We start from the raw sequence: 24,897 nt of genomic DNA on the forward strand, positions 1-24,897 counted from the left end.
AGCGAAATTCCATACAGGGAACGAAATTCCGTTTTTTTGGGATGAAATTTCGACCGAATTCGTTTGAAATTTCTCAACAGAATAAAAAAAATTTATTTTATTAAGAATTTCGACAAAATTCCCAAAATTTCCTCGAAATTTTGGAAATTTCGAACGACTTTCAGTTTCGGTACATTTCGGTTTCGGTCCTCACCGAAATCCGAAATTTCGGATTTCGGTCGAAATTTAAAACCATGCTTCTCATGGAAGATAATGTGTGTATTACACCGACATCAGCTTACAAAATTCAGCCCAATGTAGCCAATGGGTCTTTACTAAGCCTGCATTGAAACAAGAGTAAGATCTAGTGTTGGATCTCGCTGGCAAATATATCAATGACTAACTAATTATAGGAGAAAGCATGACTTCTATAGCAATATTAGAGAGTAAAACTTCTGCGCCAACTTTAGCCACAAAAAAGGTCATTAGTTACTAGACATAGACTGAGAAAAGAATAAGACAAAATTGACCTTCCATATCTTTCCAAGCATATCCGAGGAGCAAATTTGCCCTCAACAAAATGATTCAAAGTCAATTTAAAAGTTATAACCTGATAGTCGATTCTCATAGACATCACTTGATATAATTATGCAACTAAAAAGGTAGAGTTAACGTAACTTTAACTAACTAACATAATGTTTTGATTATTATGCAAACAACATTCATAGCTTTCGTAAGTAAGCAAGGATTGAACCATGATGTCAACTTTACATGCTTAGGGTCATAACCATCAAGGAAGACGTGCAACCCCATTATGTCATGCACATTCAAAAATAAATTTGAATTCAAAATTTTGAAGCTTTGCATGGCTAATCATAATCATAGTTTTAAATTTCCACCGAAACCAGCACGAAACAACCGAAATATTTTCATTTTCATCCCCACCGAAATGTATATCGAAACTGAAATGCCTATAGAAACAAAAACGCATATCGAAACCAACAATATAAGTGTATTAGTAGTATACTATTCATGTACATGTTACATAGTTATATTTATATGAATTTCATGTGAAATGCGGTGTATGTATTATGTGTAAATATTTGTATGAATTACGAGCGAAAAGTGGTATAAACTAAATTATAAGACCAGCTATTTAAAAAAATGAATTATAAGAACAACAACACATAATCACGAGGTGTTCGATGTTGTTAAACCATTATGAGTGGGTTGTTTACATATGTGATCATTTTTAGTGTATTTGTAATTATTCCAGCATTTCCTAAACTTTCATCTTAAATATTCATTATTTGCATATGTTTCCGTAAGTTTATGTTATTTTATAGGATTTCCATCAAAACTTCCATCTGAAACCAACATGTTTCCATTTCATCACAACCGAAACACAGAGAAAAATTGAAATTAAAAACCATGAACATAATCAATTAATTAACAGTATTGGTTGATAGATGGAAATTAATTATTTTCCATCCCCATTAAGGCCTATGATGAACAATATCAAGGATAATCAAATATAGGATTTTCTGAAGTAGATAAGGGATGGTGAGAGTATTGAGTGGGAAGATGAAGAATAGCAGATAGTTGAAGTAGGATGAAGTGTCATCACGAGAGGATGAGAGAGCTGAGAATCAAAATCCTTACGAAGGATCGGGATTGTTTTAGTTTCGGATATGTAAACTTTAAGTACATTGAGAACACAAATCAAGATCAAACAATGAAGTAAAGCAAAAAAAGAAAAAAGAAAAAATCACAAAACATAGCAATAACTACATGGTTTAGCAGTGTGCCTACATCCACGGAAATGAGAAGGTTTCCACTATCTATGGCATTAGGGTTAAGTTTTTCTCACACTCATCATTCTCAAAATCTGAAACTGAACTATTTCCCATAACCCTAAAATGAAGCCCCCCATAGGGAATATAAGTACCCAGTATAATTACCAAAAAAACTCAAGCCCTGACAATTGGGGTTAAGTCTTTAGTACTATCCTTGAGGTCACTCAAAGTGTACACAACTATCCCGAAAGTCACTCCCAACATAATACAAGACATCGATCACAACAATCCCGACCTTGGCTTGTATTCTGAAAGGCTACCTTTGAGCCTATATGTAATAACCGGTAAAAATATATATTAAAAATACTATGCAAAATTACTATGCAAATTACTATTCATAAGTACTATTCAGAATAAGACTATTCATAATTACTATTCACAGTAGGACCCACCAAGTACTATTCACAAGTAGGTCCCACATCAGCGGGTCCCACACAAGCGGGTCCCACACAAGTAGGTCCCACACAAGCGGGTCCCACACAAGTAGGTCCCACCGACGAAAAGAATAATCCACCGAACGAAAATAAATAATTAAATATTCCACCGAAAGAAAATAATACTTAAATAATATTAATCAGGACGAAAATAATACTTAAATAATATTAATCATCTCACTGTTCACAAAAATAAAAATTTATCCTAATACTATTCACAAGCAACCGTTACTATTCTCGACAAATTTTATATTCATTATACTGTTACACGTAAAATTTAATATTCATTTCACTGTTACGTAGTTGACGAGAATAATAATTTAATAGTAAACAGTGCAAAATACTGTTGAGAGAAAAGGCTATAAATAGCCGAAGAGAAGAAGAAGAAAATGAGAGAAAGAAAAGAGAGGGAAGAAAGGGAAGAGAGGGAAGAAAGAGAAGAAAGGGAAGAAAGAGAAGAAAGAGAAGAGAGGGAAGAAGGAAATCCACTACCAAGTAAGTCTTTCTTTTAGAGAATGGTTGGTTCTACCACCTATATTAGCAATAATCTCTTTCATATAGAATGGTTGGTTCTACCACCTACCTATATTATTTTTTTAGCAATGGTTGGTTTTACCACCTATATAGATAAAGCAATGGTTGGTTCTATCACCTATATAAGTAACATGCGGGGCCCACATGAATAGTAACATGCGGGGCCCACATAAATAATAACATGCGGGGCCCACATGAATAGTAACATACGGGGCCCACATGATCTTAAATTTGATAGAAAGAACACAGGGAATATTATCAGAAAGGAATTTGATAGAAAGAACACTGAACACAGGAAACATCAGAATTTGAAAAGGGTACTTCTCACGTTGCTTTCGTGAAATTCTCATCTGCACGATCCTTTCCACGTACATTCAGGCAAGTGAATATGGACTCGCTTCATAACGGTAATTCAGTGTAATTCCTATGATTATTTGATATGTGACTGTGTTAGAAGGTAAAAGTATCTTCAATACCATATTTCTTTAGAATTTCATTTCAGAAAGCAAAGTTTCATATTCATTCAGAAAGCAAAATTTGCATAAATTCTGCATGCCATTCTAGGTTGAAATGAAGGGTGAGAGAATAGTTGACGGCCAGAGTCAGGGTAATTGAGAATTGCCATAATGACCATAATGACCGTATGACTATTGGGGAGATTTTCGGGTGGAAGGTGACCCAAAGAAAATCCTCGGGTGGAAGGTGACCCAAAGGAAATCCTAGAAAGGAGCACGTCTCATTAGGGGGCGGAGGTTCCTTGATGGTCAATAGTTGACGGCCAGAGTCAGGGTAATTGGGGAATTGCCATAATGGCCATAATGACCGTATGACTATTGGGGGAGAGAACATATTGGGAATCACAGTAAGGATGAGAGTTCATATTACTTGATTTATTTCCAAAATTGATTTATTTGAAAGAAAAAAAAAACTGTATAGTTTAAAATGGATTCTAATGTTGATCATTGAAATTTTTATGGTTATTGTACTGTTTCTTTTATGTCGTGAGCCTTTTTCCTTGCTCTTACGTTGCTACATTTCCCTCCACAGGATTAGTAGAAGAGGGAGCCTTCGCAAACGAAGACATATAAATAAAGCGGGAATGGGAAATAAATAGAGAGGGTGGAGTGACAGATGGGTCACCTGTCGTATTTAGACTCAGTTTAAGTATTTAATTTCGGACTGTAATAAATTTTATTTGGGATGCTAGGTCCTTAATTTAGAACAGAGTGAGTTTAAAAATTTTAAATGGATTTCATTATTGAGAATACTTCCGCTGCTCATAAAGAACATCAGGTGAATTTGTCAAATAGGTGTAACGGCTTGGTTCTGGAAATCGGGTCGTTACAGTTGTGGTATCAGAGCTGCGCCAGGTTTAGGCTGTGAGGAACCTGGTGAACGAGTCTTGGGTACGTCTTAAGATGGGATACGAAGATCTAAATAATTAAAAGTTATGGTACCTTCCTATTACCGACAAATCGTCGCTAGGACGAAGGGGTTTAAAATCTTCCAACATACCCTGAAAATGTAAATTAATTGTAGGCTTGTCTTGGCAGAAGATGAATACTTACCAAAGAAAAGGAGCTAGGAGGGATGGGCAGGAAGAGGAGCAAGACCCTCTGCACATGCTTACGGAGATACTTAGGAGTCAAGTGCAGTCCCAAGCAGCGAGTCAAGAGGCTCTCCGAAGTATTGCGGCAAATTTGGCCGTGCACCAGCCAAGGGAAGATCCTACCAAACTCCATCGTCAGTTCAGGGATTATCACCCTCCTGAATTCACTGGGGTGGGAGATCCTATGGTAGCCGACAGCTGGATCTTGAGCGTGGAACGCATCTTTGATGTCATGGCGTGCGATGATGAACAGAAAATTAGGTTGGCCTCATTTCTTTTCACTGGCGAGGCAGGAGTCTGGTGGAGAACCACTGTACAGAATTACCCGACGGCGACCACCGAGACTTGGAGCCAATTTAAGACGAGATTTAATGCCCAGTTCTTTCCTGCACATGTAAAGGACTCACTGGCTGAAGAATTCGCAGCACTGAAGCAAGAAAGGTTGTCGGTGGCCCAGTATGGGGCAAGATTCAGGACTCTATTCCGCTATGCCCCAGGATATGCCGCTACTGAGGAGGATAGGGTAAGAAAGTTTGTGGACGGGCTCCGCCCCACCCTTATGGCCAGCATTATTATCCTTAATCCTCAGACCTTAGCAGAGGCCTGTGCGAAGGCGGAAGTCGCAGAGAGAAGCGAAAGAATTGTTTCGGCTGCAAGGGCACAATCCTCTGCGAACCGAAATCAACCACCACCTCTAAAGAAGCAGAAGTCGGAGAATGAGAATGAGAATGTGAGTTATACTGTTCCAGTATGCCCAACTTGCGGAAAGAGACATACGGGTCAATGCTTGAGGGGCAGGGATGTATGCTATTACTGTGGGGACCCTAACCACAAACAGTACAACTGCCCTAGGTTGGGCAGACAGCAAAATGGGACCCCATCCCAACATCAGCCTCAAACTCTAAGACAGTCTGCTCCTCAGCAGAACCAGTGGAGGGGTAATCAGAACCAGTCGCAAAATCAAGAGAAGAGAAACCAATATCGCCCTCTGAGTCAAGATGAGAAAGCGCAAGGAGGGTCAGGAAATCGTTTCTTTGCACTCGTTAACGACAGTGCTAAGGCATCTACTGCGATAACTAAAGGTCAGGATTTTAATTACTATTCTCCTTACAATTTTATTATAAAACTCAAGGTATGCTTCGTATTGAAATAGTACTGAACGGCCTCCATTCTGGAATGGGGAATCATAAGACTTACGGCCTCCATTCTGGAATGGGTGACTTAGGATGAAAATTCATAGAGCATGACTGAAAGTAAGCCTGCGAAAAGTAAGCCTGCGAAAAGTTAGATATGAGATGGTAGGATTTGTAAGGGGGGAAAGAAGCTAGTTAAGTGATAGGAGGCAAATCTTTGGGACATCTGTTCAGGAGTCACTCAGGGTAAAAAGGCAGGAACTTTAGGTCATCATAATAGAAGATAGTGACTCCGAGAGTGAAACCACAGAGACCAAGAACATCCCATATTCAGCTCAAGTTTGTGAGCTATGATAATTGATAGCCTATGCGACGCACCATTTCCTTGTTCTTCTAGAATAGTAAATTTCGGGGACGAAATTTTCATTAAGGGGGGTAGAATGTAATAACCGGTAAAAATATATATTAAAAATACTATGCAAAATTACTATGCAAATTACTATTCATAAGTACTATTCAGAATAAGACTATTCATAATTACTATTCACAGTAGGACCCACCAAGTACTATTCACAAGTAGGTCCCACATCAGCGGGTCCCACACAAGCGGGTCCCACACAAGTAGGTCCCACACAAGCGGGTCCCACACAAGTAGGTCCCACCGACGAAAAGAATAATCCACCGAACGAAAATAAATAATTAAATATTCCACCGAAAGAAAATAATACTTAAATAATATTAATCAGGACGAAAATAATACTTAAATAATATTAATCATCTCACTGTTCACAAAAATAAAAATTTATCCTAATACTATTCACAAGCAACCGTTACTATTCTCGACAAATTTTATATTCATTATACTGTTACACGTAAAATTTAATATTCATTTCACTGTTACGTAGTTGACGAGAATAATAATTTAATAGTAAACAGTGCAAAATACTGTTGAGAGAAAAGGCTATAAATAGCCGAAGAGAAGAAGAAGAAAATGAGAGAAAGAAAAGAGAGGGAAGAAAGGGAAGAGAGGGAAGAAAGAGAAGAAAGGGAAGAAAGAGAAGAAAGAGAAGAGAGGGAAGAAGGAAATCCACTACCAAGTAAGTCTTTCTTTTAGAGAATGGTTGGTTCTACCACCTATATTAGCAATAATCTCTTTCATATAGAATGGTTGGTTCTACCACCTACCTATATTATTTTTTTAGCAATGGTTGGTTTTACCACCTATATAGATAAAGCAATGGTTGGTTCTATCACCTATATAAGTAACATGCGGGGCCCACATGAATAGTAACATGCGGGGCCCACATAAATAATAACATGCGGGGCCCACATGAATAGTAACATACGGGGCCCACATGATCTTAAATTTGATAGAAAGAACACAGGGAATATTATCAGAAAGGAATTTGATAGAAAGAACACTGAACACAGGAAACATCAGAATTTGAAAAGGGTACTTCTCACGTTGCTTTCGTGAAATTCTCATCTGCACGATCCTTTCCACGTACATTCAGGCAAGTGAATATGGACTCGCTTCATAACGGTAATTCAGTGTAATTCCTATGATTATTTGATATGTGACTGTGTTAGAAGGTAAAAGTATCTTCAATACCATATTTCTTTAGAATTTCATTTCAGAAAGCAAAGTTTCATATTCATTCAGAAAGCAAAATTTGCATAAATTCTGCATGCCATTCTAGGTTGAAATGAAGGGTGAGAGAATAGTTGACGGCCAGAGTCAGGGTAATTGAGAATTGCCATAATGACCATAATGACCGTATGACTATTGGGGAGATTTTCGGGTGGAAGGTGACCCAAAGAAAATCCTCGGGTGGAAGGTGACCCAAAGGAAATCCTAGAAAGGAGCACGTCTCATTAGGGGGCGGAGGTTCCTTGATGGTCAATAGTTGACGGCCAGAGTCAGGGTAATTGGGGAATTGCCATAATGGCCATAATGACCGTATGACTATTGGGGGAGAGAACATATTGGGAATCACAGTAAGGATGAGAGTTCATATTACTTGATTTATTTCCAAAATTGATTTATTTGAAAGAAAAAAAAATTGTATAGTTTAAAATGGATTCTAATGTTGATCATTGAAATTTTTATGGTTATTGTACTGTTTCTTTTATGTCGTGAGCCTTTTTCCTTGCTCTTACGTTGCTACATTTCCCTCCACAGGATTAGTAGAAGAGGGAGCCTTCGCAAACGAAGACATATAAATAAAGCGGGAATGGGAAATAAATAGAGAGGGTGGAGTGACAGATGGGTCACCTGTCGTATTTAGACTCAGTTTAAGTATTTAATTTCGGACTGTAATAAATTTTATTTGGGATGCTAGGTCCTTAATTTAGAACAGAGTGAGTTTAAAAATTTTAAATGGATTTCATTATTGAGAATACTTCCGCTGCTCATAAAGAACATCAGGTGAATTTGTCAAATAGGTGTAACGGCTTGGTTCTGGAAATCGGGTCGTTACACTATAGATACATTCATCCATGAATCTCTTAAAGATACTCGATTGGCACCCCTGCACATGGGTGCTCCACTGATCTTTAGCATAGTTCTAGAGTAATCAATACCAAGAAAAATATGAACATTTCTATAGGAACTGGTGCTGTCAACATGTCTGCTACATTATCTTTTTCTGTATCTTTTGTATAAGTATTTCAATTTTCACCTGAAGATATCCATTCTCGTATCTTGTGGTACTTCACACTGCTTTTGCACTTGAGTGGCATTTAAGTAATATCCATCAAAGAAGATGAGAAATTATGTGAGGTAGGATTCATGCAATTCATCAGCCTCATGACTTTCCCCTTGTCTCTTCTTTCCCTTTGTCTTCTCTTCTCTCTTCTCTTCTCTTCTCTTCTCAACCTCTATTATTTATTTTCTTCTCCTCACTTCAGTGAAAAAAGTCAAGTAAATTATATCCTACATGCAATCCATTTGACTACATTAATGGAAACACAAACAAAAAAGGGTCATAAAACTAACTATTACAATTTTATTTTACATTAATAGTGAACCATCATAATATATTTTAGATGTGGGCGATGTGAGTTGCATGAACCAATGAAAAAGATTCAAAATAAAGAAATGGGTGGAAAGGTACCAAAACAAGTGGGTGGCAATACCATTTCTCTGATGTTCTAGTTATTTCTTTGAACATTCATTCATGTTTAAATATTGTAAGATAATATAGCGAACAGATTAAAATAATTATAATTAGTATAACCATCAGAATATTTCCTCTAATATGATGTAACGAAATCCATACAAAATATGAAAGGACGGTGTTCCCAAGAAGGGTGGGATCAACTATCAATAAGGAAGAATCGAAGTTTGAGGAGGACGACGAGGAGGGGAAAGGGAATGAGATGGCAGTCCTGTAAGAATCCTCTCTCATCTCATAGCATTATGGTTCGGCAGCAGGTTCACAACCCTAAGAAGTGGATGTGGCTACTAGGAACAATTGTTCCATCGAAAGGCAGTATTAAGGTGTTCTAAGGTGGTGTCAAGAGAAGAAAAAAAAATTTGAAAAATGACAATTTATTATAATATGGTTGGGACAAGGTGTCCTCACGAGATTACAACTAGGATTATAGTCATTATCCCTAATAGGGCCTACAAAAAAGATACAATCACTATTTCTTCCCTTTGGGCTCCTGCCTTTGCTAGACTATCGGCCACTTCATTCGCCGATCTCCTACGATGCTCAATTCTAAGATCCAGGAGTCTTATCAAGTCCAGCAGTTCCGCAACCAGTTCCTGCAGTTTCCAACGTCCCTTCGAGGATCCAGAGGCCCACGCCACTGCGTTTGTGGAATCACCCTCAACAATTAAGGGACGCTGATTGTTCTCGTATGCCCACCTCAATCCAAAGAGGAGTGCCCTGATTTTCGCTTCGTTTGCATCGCAGATTCCAGCCGGTCCGGAAAATATCATAACTGTGGATTCAATAATATTTCTAATAAGTCCCCCTATACCAACCTTTCCTAGGTTACTGAGAAAGCACCGGTCAAAATTAAGTTTCAACCACCGTCTGGCGGTGCTACCCATTTGGGTTTGGGCTTGGTTCTGATTGTTCTGTTCCATATAACTGACCACCAATTCCCCTAATGAGATCTCCCATCCCGTAAGGAATTCGTTTCTTAACCTTGGCCCATGAGACTAATTCTACCTTAATATCCGATGCAAGGCGAACACAAGTTTTGCTCTTTTCCTCAAAGATCCGCCTATTTCGTTCTTTCCAGATATTCCAGGTTATGGCATAGGGGAAGGTCGACCATAATGCTCTCCCTATATCACTGAAACGCCCGCTATCCCAACTAAGAAGAAGAGAACTAATTGAGCTAGGACATACCCAATACATACCAAATACTCCTACCGCCCTTACCCACAAATGGTATGAATACGGGCAATGCAGCATAAGGTGATCCAATGTTTCCTCATTCTTCTCGCAGAGGACACACATGCTTGCCAGACTAAAATGTCTTTTCTTCATACGGTCACAAGTATTAATTTTCCTATGTACAAACGTCCATCCAAAGGCAAACACTCTTGGGGGGTGCTAGGGATTTCCATATATGCCTGATCGTTGTTGGCTGGCCATCATTTAGGACCGCAAAGAAGGATTTTGCCGTGAATTCTCCATTGGATTCCGGGATCCATACCCTCTCATCTTCCCTAGCCTGTGAGCAATATGTCGACTCAAATACGGAAAGAAGCCTTTGAAGATCATGAATTTCCTGCTCCTTCAGATCCCAGCGTAGGCGTATATCCCAGAAACCTCTGCTTCTCTGCCCTTCTCTTACCAGATAGTCTGACACCATAGCTTCTGGCCTTACTGCAATTCTAAATAGTCGTGGGAATTCCACACTCTAGTGTTTTACCGCACCAAAGGTCTAACCAGAATCTCACATCCGTGCCTTTGCTAACTTTGTAACGTAATTCTCGTTTAAAGTCTTCTTTAACTGAGCAAATAGACTTCTAAGCTCCTGATCCCTTCCCACCCGATGGTTTTTTAATATTCCAGTCCCCATTCCGATCCATATTTTGATCCAACTATCCGATGCCAAAATGCCATTTTCTCTAAGCCATATCTCCATAGCCACTTGCCAAGCAAGGATTTGTTTCGCAATCTTAGTTTCCCAATCCCCAAACCTCCATCTCTTTTTGATTTGGTCACCCTCTCCCAGTTGATTAAACGCCGTAGCTTCTTTGTTTGGCCATCTCCATCGCACAAGAAATTCCGAAGTAATCTTTCAATTGTCAATACTACCTTCACCGAAATTTTGAAGAGAGACATAAAGTAGACCGGCATGTTTGAAAGTGCCGCTTTTATTAGTGTAATTCTTCCCCCAAGAGATATGTATCTTTTCTTCCACGTTGCTAGTTTCCTTTCTATTCTCTCCACCACCGGGTCCCATTGAGCAATCGACGGGATCCCAAATCCTAACGGTAATCCCAAATAGGTAACTAGAAAGGTTCTGGCAAGACAGCCAACCACTTGCGCAAGATTTTGTACTATCCATTGGTCCGTCAAGAGAAAAAATCAAGTTGGAAGAATTGATTGTGATGTGGATTCGAGTGGAAGGTGATCTGGTAAAGAAATGTACGATGCAATAGTCATAGGCAGCAAGGATTCCTGTGGAAAGATAATGGAGACAGTACGAAATATCATTTAACTAAGTTAGGAGCCCTGCTAGTAAAACGGGATTCCGTTTTGGGAAAAAAAACGGGCATCAAACATGGGAGCCACATCCACTAAAAGACAAAATGTAGTCAGCTCCAATCCCGATAGAGGTAATAAATACACATTAAAAGGGTGAAAGCAACGGCCAATTCAGTCCTGTTTTTATTTTTTAAACGGAATCCCTTTTTCAAAGTGTTTTTCACAAGTTAGAAGGTATGTAACAAAAAAAGAGAACAGGGTTTTGGGAATTCAAAGACTCGGGGAAATGTATCAAACATTAGTGGAATTTTGAATATAATGGACATTGTAAGCCTAAGGGTTCCCATGAGTTCAATCATTCACCTTACCTCCTTGTTTTGATGCTAGCAAATTCAAATTGATTAGCATTTATGGATTAATGTGTTGCCTTGAGGTGTTGTGCTCTATACAGGAATTTCACATATCATATAGCCATTACACAACACATGGCTTAAGGATCTAAATGCAAAAGAACCAAGAGCTTGTACGTACAGTGAAGACATTACCAATGGAAGATGTTCAAATCAAGAAGCTCAAGATTGAAGATCCATCAAGTTGCCTAGCAAAGTGTCAAGTATAAGCTTGGAGATGAACCAGCCTTGGTGACACCTCATGTACCTCTCAACATGTTTCAAAGACTGGAGGAAATCACATGAACCAAATCAAGTTGAAGAAGTTCGCTCACAAGTCAAGAAGTCCAAGAAAGTGCCAAAGGAGCCAAGACATCAAGAAGACTGAAGGGTTTACTATTTTTAGATTGTATTTGGAGTCCTCTTGTTAGAATGTAGATTGCACTTTCAAAGGTTTTCAAATGGTTTTCTTAAAACAATTTTTACATCTTTGGAAACCATACACTGATACACACACCCAAAAATGTGTTTGAAAACCTAGGACTAAAGCCCAAAAACCATGGTCCAAAGCCCTTGATTTTTATAAGTTAAAAAGGAATTTTATGCAGGGCCGATTGACCAGGGTATCCCGGGCGACCACGGCAAGGTAGCTGGAAATCCAGCACTTGCTTGAACAAAGCGGGCCGGTCGACCGAGGTGTCCCGGGCGACCGCGGATATGTTTCTGTCAAAGCAGAAACAATCCAGCATGGTTTGGGCGGGCGACCGCCATAGGGCCAGTTAACCGCGGATAGTTTTGTGCGAAAATTTTAATTCAAACAGGTAGCCCTCGCCGGTCAACCTCGACGCTATGAAATTTGAAAATAAAAAAGAGGGCACGATAAGGGCGGGCGACCGTCATACCTCGGTCAACTGCCGTGGCCTGGAAAACTAGTCATTGGGGCTTGCGGGGCTTGACTTTTTCAACCCAGTTTTTTACAGTTTTACCCCCAAACGGTCATATTTTGAGATGGGCTACTATACACTATCCAAACCTTTCTAACCAACATTTTGCAAGATTATTTCATATCTTTTTGAACCCAAATTTTCATATCAAAGGTTTAATCCTCTTCTATGCTTTGAACTTATATTCTTCATTTAATCAAGAGGATCTCCATAGGGCTTCTACAATTTATCTTTTCTTTGGAGAGTTTGTGAGCTTTAAGTTTTGTATCAAGCCTAATCAAGAGGCTACGAGAGTTCTTTTTAGTTCTTCATTATTCTTGAGGGTCTCCGATTCGGCCCGTTAACAAAGGTGAATCCGGCGTAAGAGGGTGTGTCCTCGCCAAAGGCTTTGTGCAGAAAAGGGTTTATTCCCTTGGAGATGAAGAAGGTGTTTGTACCTTTTGGAGATTGTGATATCTCATATTTAGTGGAGTTCCCAAGGAGATAAACTTGGAAGAGTGGAGTAGGTCTTGTTGATAGACCGAACCACTATAAAACGTGTGTTCCTTGTGGCGTGCCTCCTCTTTCTTCTTCTTCTCTTTGTGGTGATTGGTAAATTCTAACCCTCATTTGTCTTTATGTTTTATTGAACAAGGGTTAGCGAACATAAATGATAAGCAATATCTAAACCCTAACTTTGTTATATTGTTACTTGAACAAGGGTTTAATATAAATAGCCTAAAATTGATAAATTGATTTTAATCTTCCAAATAATTTAAGGCAAAATTTTTAATTGACCAATTCACCCTCCCCCCCCCCCCTTGAAGTTGAAGAAGGTGTTTGTACCTTTTGGAGATTGTGATATCTCATATTTAGTGGAGTTCCCAAGGAGATAAACTTGGAAGAGTTGAGTAGGTCTTGTTGATAGACCGAACCACTATAAAACGTGTGTTCCTTGTGGCGTGCCTCCTCTTTCTTCTTCTTCTCTTTGTGGTGATTGGTAAATTCTAACCCTCATTTGTCTTTATGTTTTATTGAACAAGGGTTAGTGAACATAAATGATAAGCAATATCTAAACCCTAACTTTGTTATATTGTTACTTGAACAAGGGTTTAATATAAATAGCCTAAAATTGATAAATTGATTTTAATCTTCCAACTAATTTAAGGCAAAATTTTTAATTGACCAATTCACCCCCCCCCCCCCCCCCTCCTCTTGGGTTGTCACACTTGTATTTCAGACATGACTAATGGAAACAAGTTATGAAAAGAACTATGGGGCAGGCTTTGGGGATTAGACATGAGTACAAATGTATTGTGCGTTTAGCCCGTTCAAGTGCTGATGGGATATTTGTGGGGATGCAGAGTCCTTCAACATATTATTAGGTGTATGTTAGTAGATATCAATTATAGGTGTGGAACGGCGTTCACATTTTTTAAGGTCATTTTAATGTTTGTTTGTAAGTGACGTAGAGCACAATCAGCATAAGCTAGTTAGATCTGTAAATTTTTTTGTTTTTTTAGAAGATAGGGTTCTTGATCTTACTTCGAGCGTGGGGACACACGAGATCGGATCAAGCGCGGAATCGTCGGCAACGACCCTTACATGCAACAAGGGATGAAATGATGGGTGTAATTGAAAAGGCTACAGTCAATAGCTTCGAATTCCAATTTCCCAAGAAAGACAAATGAGATACAAGAGAAAATTTATCTCCCAAATTTTAAATCATTAAGAGGTGTCTAAAATGAGAGATCATGGGGCTTTATATATAGCCCATTATAACATGAAATGACTTAACTATCCCTAGTAAGCAAATGACCACTAAAGACGCATGAAAACAAGAAGATACAAATATGACTAATACTAGTGAAACCAAAATAAAACCTACACTAGAGAGACAAGGAGGCTGACGTAAAATGCCTAGGGGATGCTCCTGCATCAAACTCCCCTTCTTGAAAGAACTCATCCTCGAGTCCCATCAGCCTCGTAGTGTAAGGACTCCGCCAGGGTCAAAAATATAGATGATCCACTCTCTTAGGGAGAGTAGTAATCCATATAAGTCAGCCCACCCTATGAGTCTCATCAAGAATGGATCAACCCTGCAAATGTGGCAGTCTAGAGGGATAGTACTCCATATCAAAATAAGCACCTGAAAGTAGGAGTGGTATAGTGGTCTGTCATGCCAAAGTAGGAGTGGTATAGTGGTCTGTCAGGTATAGCGGCTATCTCATTGTGGACAACATCTGCCATGACTTTATCTATGCATGTGGCAAAGGTAAAGCCATCTGTAATGTCTATGTGTATATGCACCTCCTCTACAACTGTGCTCACCAATCGTGCGGAAGACTCTGTCTCAGCATGCTCTGTCGTAACCTCAATATCATCTTCATCAGCTGCCTCACTATCAAGGATAACGAGCTCACCACTAGTATCAACAACAACGCTAGTGTCAAGCTCTCCACCATCAGTGTCTGACTCTAAAATGAAGGTGTCAACAACCTCTCCTGTCTGGCTATGTAAATCATCAGTATCCGCCCTAACCTCTTCCTCTCCTTCTTGTTCGCTAGCCTCATCATTGGCCTCTAGGGGTGGAGAGCGAGATGTTTGTGCATGTCTCTCAAGTCTCTGCAGCAGTATGGTGAGGGAATATTCAAGATCAAATTTTTGTTTATGGCGAGCTTCCCGTTCTCGGCGATGCTGAGCCAAGAACTTTTCCCATCGGTCCTCTTGGGCTCTCTCATCATCACGTCTTCGTTAATATTCTGTCGGAGCATAAATCCTCAACAAGCGATCACGGACCTGCTCCCATCGGTGGAATGGAGGTTTGCCCATGTCACGACGCTCTCTTTCTATAAGCATCGACATAGACTCTGCACTTAGTCTGACAGTCTCTCTGGCACGCCGTAATGTCTCATGATGGTTGAAGCCATAGTAAATGTGATATGCATCGAGGGTGTTGGCCCAAATTATGCACTCAGTCTTGACATCACCATAACCATAGATGTAGAAGCGGATAAGGCTTGTCTCGCTAGTGGCTGGAGTTGAAAGTCACTGTGTCCGAACCCAAACTGATCCGGCACTGGATGACGGTCCACATACACTATCTGGATGCTATTTGAATGGTCCTTTAACTCTGGAGCAGTCAATGGTACTGAGGCTTAATGGGTGTATATCCCAAAGTCCTGCAATTTAGCAAGCTTCAATGGGGACCAGCAACTCCATTTATTTAACTTGCACTTACCAAATTGAATTCTAAACTTCAGCTAGGTTGGTACTTCTGTTGGCTTAAAACATTTTGGTTCAAATGAATCCTCAGTCCTGGGCTAGTTTTTAGGAGTAGCAAAAATCGTATCTACATGTAAACCTGCACATTTCCGCATTGCAATTGAAGCTCGAAGTCTCTTGTAACACTCCAATTATAGAACTCAAAAGTATTTTAGTTCAGTATCCCAACACCCAACCATTCAACAGAACTCCATGGTAGCACTAACGCAAGACTGCCACACATGAGTACAAGATCAGTCCCTGTTTAAAATCACCATGGTAAGCATGTTTAACAAGCCTTCTTCCAACTTCCATCAACCAAGAAGCTTCACTTGATTAAAAGAGGACCGCACTCAAGGATGAGATAACTCACAGCTTGCAATTGGACTCTTCAAAAGAAATTGAAACAACATTCATGAGCAGAAACTCAGTTGTACTGGTGCACTAAACGGAATGCTTAGTGATATGTAAAGCTTGAAATACAGAACTGCCTTTCAACAATGTAAACAATAGCACCCTGATTGTCAGCTAGCTGCATAGGGCCAAACAAACGAGCAACAAAGGAAAAATTGAGGATGTGAACGAGCAATAAAATGTCCTCTTGTAGGTACTGATTCTCACTGTAATTCCTGTTAACTCAGTTGAGAGGTGATTTCCCCTATTTGAACTCCTTATATCCAGAACCTGATGAAGGCACTTGTTTCTGGATTCTCAGTTTGTTGCTAGCAATCGTTGGCTGAAGTCTTCCATTTGAGATGAAGCTTAGGAATAGTTATCATCATGTTCAACTTTTCTGCAGTGAAAATATATTGTCTTGTTCACAAGTGCTTGAGCTAGTAGCCAATCAAACACGAATCAGTTGAGTATTTGTCGAAGCGCGTGTGTGAAGAAATAATGCAAACAATATGCCAACGTGATTTTTCCTTTAATGGTTTCAAGTCATAAAACTGAACTCTTCGGTAAAAATTTACAATTCCTTTCACAAGACCGGGTCTCTTTTCCAAACTCAAAACAAAATTTCAAGTATCAATTTCTAAACTATGTGATAAAACCAATTCCTCAAGTCGTTGAAGATGAATGGCCATGAATAACCTTCACTTGGTCAATCAGTTCTATTACTCAGTTTCTTTGGAAGCATTCCATCATACAATTGAAGTGCGTAGTAGGATAATGCAATCATGTAGTGCCAACTTTAAGCTGAAACGAATTCAAGCTCAGACATATAGATACCCTCTTCTGAGATATATCAGTCTCCAAAACCAACTGAGGTTACGAAGAGTAGCAACAAATGAAGAAAATTGTTCTAGAAGTATCTTGAATCACAGCTTAGGTTGGAGATCCAAGCCATTGCTTCTTAAGAATTTGTCAATTCTACTTCAGAGAGAATCTTCAAAGAATTAAAGAAGCTTTCGGTTTTAATCACACTAGAAAAACTCAAATGACCATAATTCCTAACATGCAAGCAATAGATGATGAAGTCTCTATCCTTCTGAATTCCAGAGAACAACTTGCAAGCACTAAGAAATTGATTCGATTTGTGAAAACACCAATTTGACTCCCTGAAAAGAAGCAACTTGCAATCAAGATTCTTTGGATGTCATTTTCTGTTCTAGGGCAGATTCGAACATTCCGTTCATGGATACTTGCCCTACAACTGAAATATAAAGAGAGGATGAAGATTACAAACAGATCTAAGCAATCTCACGGATTTGTAGAAATTCCAGCAAGATCAGAGATTCATGAACGGCAAGAGATGAGTTTTGTGATTGGATTCTTCTCTTTTCTCAGGGATCTTGTATCTCAGATATGGTGACGATCCAAACAAGTGATTTCTGGTTTCTCTTGCATTATTTCTCTGAAAAACAAAAATATTAGGGCAGAAATCCCCCTTCATTCAATGAACTTGGACACGAATCACAGTCTGTGATGAGAATGCTGCAGAAACCTTTGGATTGGCTCCGGCTTTGATGATTTTCATCCTTTTCTTCCCAAGATCAGCAAGAATTATGAAATTCCTACTGATTGCTCTGATACCAAACTGACGTAGAGCACAATAGGCAGAAGCTAGTTAGATCTGTAAATTTTTTTGTTTTTTTAGAAGATAGGGTTCTTGATCTTACTTCGAGCGTGGGGGACACACGAGATCGGATCAAGCACGGAATCGTCGGCAACAACCCTTGCACAACAAGGGATGAAATTATGGGAGTAAAGGCTACAATCTATAGCTTCAAATTCCAATTTCCCAAGAAAGACAAATGAGATACAAGAGAAAATTTATCTCCCAAATTTCAAATCATTAAGAGGTGTCTAAAATGAGAGATCATGGGCCTTTATATACTAGCCCATTATAACATGAAATGACTTAACTATCCCTAGTAAGCTAATGACCACTAAAGACGCATGAAAACAAGAAGATACAAATATGACTAATACTAGTGAAACTGATAGTACACAGGTTCAAAAGGGAGATGAGCTAAGAACCCATGTCAATGACGAAAGTAACAGCAAACAGTAGGAACAGAGAGAACCAGTTAGAGAGAAAAGGGTTGCTAATAAGCCAGGTTGGCTGAAAGATTATATGGGTAATTAGGATTAGTTAAAGCACAGCACTTAATTTCCAGCTTTTGTCTTTACATGTACACAGAAGAAAAAGAATATAGTTTGTTACGGGAGACTGCCAGGTGTCCCCCAAACCGTTAGTTGTGACAGCCTTTTTAAGAAGGTTGGGCACAACCAAAGGGATAACAAGAATAATATTCTCTTTTTCCTCTGTCTATCTTCTTCTTCTCCATCTTCTCCTTCCTCTGTTTTTTTTTCTTATTTTTATAACTCTGCATTTGGTATGAACCTGTGATCTAAGATCTAAGGTCGTATCATTGGTGTTTTTATTGACTCCTTCACTATCGGCCATGGCAGACAATACACGCTCTCAAGCGAAAATCGACGAACAATTTCGTCAATACCAGCAACAAATCAATGAGCTCCGACTCCTCCAATCGCAACAACACGAGGAACTCATCACTATGATTCGACAACTCCAAATCAAACCACCGGAGATACAACTGCCACAAACCATCAGTGCAGACCATTCTTCCAGTAGTTCGTCGGAGGTAACCGTTCCGCTGCAATCGAATTTTACCAAATTCATACGTATGGATGTTCCCAAATTTGATGGCACTAATCCGATTGGATGGACCTTCAAGATTACACAGTTTTTCGATTATTATGGCACACCAGAGGATCAACGACTTGCCATTACTTCGTTTCATCTGGAAGGGCCAGCTTTGGCCTGGTTCCAATGGGCACGCTCTAATAATTTGATCCAATCCTGGAAAGGATTTCTTGATGCAATTCATCTCAGATTTGGCCCTTCTCTTTATGAAGATCCCAAAGGTGCTCTCGCTAAAATTCTCCAAACATCAACTGTTGAGGACTACCAAAACAGATTTGAAGAAATGTCTAACAAGGTCAGTGGTTTACCTGAATCCTTTCTTGTTAGCATCTTTATTTCTGGTTTAAAACCAGATCTAAAACGAGAACTCATGGTCTTACAACCCACTTCCCTTTTACAATCAATTTCATTAGCCAAAATCTACGAACAAAAGTATGATGATCTGCGGAAATCCTGGAAAACTTCATGGCCAAAACCAGGGGGTGGCCCGGCCTCCTTCCATTACCTCCTCCACCCTCTGTTAAGCCACTCCCTGCTTCTCCTCTAAAACAATTACCAATCAGAACTAGACAGTTAACCAAGGAAGAGATGACAATGAAACGGGACAAAGGCCTGTGTTATTTTTGTGACGAGCGGTACAGCCCTGGTCATGACTGTCGACGACGTTTATATCATCTAGCTGTGGTTGATGATGAAACAGCTTCGTTGAGTGATGAGGACCCTACTGATGAGCCAATCGCTCCATCTGAAGAAATAACCACTACCAATTCCGCTGAAATTAGTTTTCACGCGCTGGTAGGCCAACTCAATCCTCGCACTATTAGAGTCACAGGTAGGGCTGCTAATACCTCTCTTCATATCTTAATAGATAGTGGATCTACACATAACTTTGTTAAAGAGAAGGTAGCCCAATCCCTCCATTGGCCAATCCTCCCCACCAAGCCCTTCAAAGTCCTCATTGGTAATGGTGATTCCCTCCTTTGCACCAAAATCTGTAATAATGTCAATATTTCGATTCAGAAACATGATTTTCCATTGCAACTTTTTGTCCTACCTATTAAGGGAGCAGATGTTGTATTGGGAGTGCAATGGTTAGCAGAGTTAGGACCCATTCTAACGGACTATAAGGTTTCCACCATGGAATTCAATTGGAAGGGTAAAACAATTAAGCTTGTGGGAGAGTCTGAATTAAATCCATCTCCCTTAAAAGCTAACCAGCTAAAATGTCTTTCCAAATCTGATTCCATAGCTACTTATTTTCACTTGCTTTGTGTTGATAGCTCCACAACCCAATCCTCTCCACTTGGATGCTTTCCCATGCCAATTTCCACTGATTTGCCCTTGCCAATTACTCAAGTTTTACATCAATTCTCAAGCGTTTTTCAAGAACCAACTAGGCTACCACCACATAGGGACAGAGACCATCAAATTCATTTGATTCCTGGTTCCACGCCGGTGAATTTGAAACCCTATCGATATCCTCATTTTCAAAAGACTGAGATTGAAAAACTGGTTCAGGAAATGCTTAGATCTGGTATTATTGTCCCAAGCCATAGCCCCTATTCTTCCCCTGTTCTGTTAGTCAAAAAAATAGATCACACATGGCATTTTTGTGTGGATTACAGAGCACTCAATTCCATTACAATCAAAGATCAATTTCCCATTCCCACAATCGACGAACTGATGGATGAGTTACATGGTGCCGTTGTTTTTTCCAAATTGGATTTAAGATTCGGTTATCACCAAATCCGTATGAGGAAGGAAGATTGTGCCAAAACAGCATTCCGTACCCATGAAGGCTGTTATGAATTCTTAGTGATGCCGTTTGGCCTCACCAATGCACCTTCAACCTTTCAAAGTACCATGAATTTGATTTTCAAACCTTTCCTTCGAAAATTCGTCATTGTCTTCTTCGATGATATACTAATTTACAGCAATTCCCTCACTGCCCATGTTTCTCATCTTAGTTGTGTTTTAGTGTTTGGCTGCTAACACTTTGTTTGTGAAGATGAGTAAATGTGCATTCTGTCAGTCTAAAATAGCGTATTTGGGTCATCTCATGTCCGGCGAAGGAGTCCAACCGGATCCGGATAAAATACAAGCAATGCAGGCATGGCCAACTCCTACTAACTTGAAACAGCTACGGGGATTTCTTGGTCTCACGGGATACTAAAGAAGATTCGTACGACATTATGCTACTATTGCTTTTCCTCTTACTAATCTTCTCAAAAAAGATGCTTTCAGTTGGTCCCCCGCAACGCAGCTAGCCTTTGACAAGCTAAAGACCTTAATGACACAACTCCCTGTTTTAGCCTTGCCTAATTTTTTGCAAGATTTTGTGGTTGAAACAGATGCGTCCAGCGTCGCAATTGGTGCTGTACTTATGCAAAACAGACACCCAATTGCTTATTTCAGCAAAAAAATGACACCTACAATGTGTCTGGCGTCTGCTTATGTGAAGGAACTCTATGCCATCACTGAAGCTGTGAAAAAGTGGCGTCAGTATTTGCTCGGCCGCCGGTTTGTGATACATACAGATCATCGTGGCTTGAAGAATTTGATGAATCAAGTCATACAAACACCTGCACAACAGCAGTACCTTTGCAAACTATTGGGTTACAATTACTCCATTATGTATAAGGCTGGCAAAGATAATCAGGCTGCGGATGCTCTGTCTCGCATTGCTGAGAACTCCACAAACCCTTGTCAAATGCAATTCACCATGTCGACCCCTGTTTTTGAGATAACAACTCAACTTCAGCAGGAGAATGCAACGGACCCTGAATTGTTGGAGATACGAGACAGAATTGCAAAAGGCACTGCCCCTCCGGAATTTTCAACACGAGATGGTCTTATCTTCCATAATCAGCGGCTATTTGTAAGCTCTAAATCTTCATTACAATCCAAAATCATTTTTGAGTTTCATAATACAATTCAGGGAGGTCATAAGGGGGTCTTAGGACACTGAAGCGCATATCTGCAAGTTTTTATTGGGTCACGATGCGGAAGGATATCAAACACTTTGTACAGACTTGTCTTATTTGTCAACAAACAAAGTACTGTACCACTCCTCCATTGGGATTGCTTGAACCATTATCAATTCCTAACAGAATTTAGGAGGATATCGCCATGGACTTCATCACTGTTCTTCCTCTTCCAATGGATGCACAACTATCTTCGTGGTGATTGATCGATATTCCAAATATGCTCATTTGGGTGCCCTCCCAACAAGTTTCAATGCAGTAAAAGTGGCTCAACTATTTACTGATATGGTGATTAAACTTTATGGTATGCCTAAGACAATCGTTTCTGACAGACCACATTTTCATTAGTAAATTCTGGTCTGAACTTTTCAAACTCAGTGGTACATCCCTCAACCTTTCTTCAGCTTACCACCCTCAAACGGATGGTCAATCCGAGGTTTTAAACCGATGTGTGGAACAGTATTTACGAGCCTTTTCCCAAGACAATCCAAGAAAATGGCATGGCTTTCTTCCCTGGGCTGAGTATTCTTACAATACGGCTTTTCATTCCGCTATTCAAATGACACCATTTGAAGCAGTCTATGGGTGCCCACCACCCAGCATTCCATCATACCTTCCTGGATCGTCATCAATTGAGGCAGTGGATACTGAGTTAGGCCAGCGAGATGTGCTGTTGCATCGACTCCGGACCAATTTGCTAAATGCCAGGTCTCGAATGAAATGTATGGCAGACCAAAAATGACAAGATAAACAATTAGAGGTTAGGTCATGGGTCCTTTTAAAACTTCAACCTTATCGTCAAAGGTCTGTCGATAATAGATCCTCCCAAAAATTGAGCAAACGCTTCTATGGCCCTTACCAGATAGTAGCCAAGATCGGCAAGGTCGCTTACAAGTTGAGCTTACCAGAAGGCAGCAAAATTCATCCGGTTTTTCACATCTCCCTACTAAAACCGTTTTATGGGCCACTTCCTCAAGCACCTTGTACCCTCCCAGTCCAGAGCACTGATAATCAACCGCTGATTTCTCCATTCGCCATTGTTGGTTCGCGAACAATTCTACACAATGATCAACCCATTAATCAAGTTCTAGTTCAGTGGAGTGGATTATTACCGGAAGATACTTCTTGGGAGACTATTTCAGAATTACAGAAAGAATACCCGTATCTCAACCTTGAGGACAAGGTTTATTTTGAAGGGGTGAGCAATGATAGTACACAGGTTCAAAAGGGAGATGAGCTAAGAACCCATGTCAATGACGAAAGTAACAGCAAACAGTAGGAACAGAGAGAACCAGTAAGAGAGAAAAGGGTTGCTAATAAGCCAGGTTGGCTGAAAGATTATGTGGGTAATTAGGATTAGTTGAAGCACAGCACTTAATTTCCAGCTTTTGTCTTTACATGTACACAGAAGAAAAAGAATATAGTTTGTTACGGGAGACTGCCAGGTGTCCCCCAAACCGTTAGTTGTGACAGCCTTTTTAAGAAGGTTGGGCACAACCAAAGGGGATAACAAGAATAATATTCTCTTTTTCCTCAATCGATCTTCTTCTTCTTCTTCTCCATCTTCTCCTTCCTCTGTTTTTTTTCTTATTTTTATAACTCTGCATTTGGTATGAACCTGTGATCTAACTCTGCAGAAGCTAGTTAGATCTGTAAATTTTTTTGTTTTTTTAGTAGATAGGGTTCTTGATCTTACTTCGAGCGTGGGGGACACACGAGATCGGATCAAGCACGGAATCGTCAGCAACGACCCTTGCATGCAACAAGGGATGAAATGATGGGAGAAATTGAAAAGGCTACAATCTATAGCTTCGAATTCCAATTTCCCAAGAAAGACAAATGAGATGCAAGAGAAAATTTATCTCCCAAATTTCAAATCATTAAGAAGTGTCTAAAATGAGAGATCATGGGCCTTTATATACTAGCCCATTATAACATGAAATGACTTAACTATCCCTAGTAAGCTAATGACCACTAAAGACACATGAAAACAAGAAGATACAAATATGACTAATACTAGTGAAACCAAAATAAAACCTATACCAGGGAGACAAGGAGGCTGACGTAAAATGCCTAGGGGATGCTCCTGCATCAATAAGGGTTACAGAAGATAGCCCGCACGTGTAGGTTGTGGTCATAACGTAGTCCTACAATTGTCTGTTGTTGTTGGGTTCCAGATAATGACAAGAATCCCATTGTGAATCATCTCTTACACTGCTCTTGGCACATCCCAAAAAACGTATCTTTTACTACAAGTCCAAAGACAATTTGAACCATCCACTACTTTCTAGTCTATTTGCCTCTACGCATTCAACTCGTCCATGTTTGGGCTAAGGTGGGGCGAAAGTTCGATCTTGACTATCATGGGTGCTTTGTTGGTAGGTGAATTTACATCTAGGAGCCGAAATCTTCTAGAAGTTAAGCACAGTAGCCTACAATTGTGAAAGGATCAAAATATCTGTATAGAGATGTGTAACCAAGGTTTTAAATTTTGGTTTCGAGGGTAGTTTCGGACCTAGCCGAAACCGAAATTTCTGACGAAATTTGTAAAGACACGAAATTTCCGAAATTTCGAGCTAAGATTTCGGTAATTTCGGCTGAAATTCGGGAAAGGAATAAAAAATTAATATTTTTTTCAAATTTCGCCGAAATTGACGAAATTTTTGGAAATTTCCGGTACATTTCACCAATTTCGGTTTCAGAACGTTTTGGTTTCGGTCTTGACCGAAGTCCGAAATTTAAAACCTTGTGTGTAACAACCTGGGTATTGTGCAAGGATAAAAAAAATCATTTGGAAGGACTTTTCTGCTTAAATCAAGGGGGGATATTGGGTTCTAGATCTGGATGTGGTGCTATAGATGGCTTCTAATGATGCTTTTTAAGAGATAATTTCACTACTATCTACTGTTATACCAGACGATCTTGATGTTTCTGATGAGCCA

General features: G+C 39.6%; 2 protein-coding genes across 2 annotated transcripts in view; one reads left to right on the top strand and one right to left on the bottom strand.

Moving 5' to 3' along the window:
* LOC143889992 (Rhodanese/Cell cycle control phosphatase superfamily protein) overlaps window positions 1-24,897 on the bottom strand; it is a 60,315-nt gene that overhangs the window by 17,990 nt on the left and 17,428 nt on the right. The gene's annotated exons all lie outside the window — the stretch shown is intronic.
* LOC143889989 (uncharacterized) lies at window positions 2,397-5,796 on the top strand. The gene is made up of 2 exons (XM_077394433.1): window positions 2,397-2,764; window positions 3,099-5,796. The coding sequence occupies exon 2, from the start codon at window positions 4,360-4,362 to the stop codon at window positions 5,563-5,565; it is 1,206 nt and encodes a 401-aa protein (XP_077250548.1). The 5' UTR covers window positions 2,397-2,764; window positions 3,099-4,359; the 3' UTR covers window positions 5,566-5,796.

Source organism: Tasmannia lanceolata, unplaced genomic scaffold (assembly GCF_043159265.1).
Source record: "Tasmannia lanceolata isolate RefF3 unplaced genomic scaffold, GAP_Taslan_0.1 ptg000013l, whole genome shotgun sequence".
NCBI lineage: Eukaryota > Viridiplantae > Streptophyta > Magnoliopsida > Canellales > Winteraceae > Tasmannia > Tasmannia lanceolata.

Coding starts and splice junctions, on each gene's coding strand:
- LOC143889989 (XM_077394433.1), top strand. CDS start 4,360: ATGAATACTTACCAAAGAAAAGGAGCTAGGAGGGATGGGCAGGAAGAG.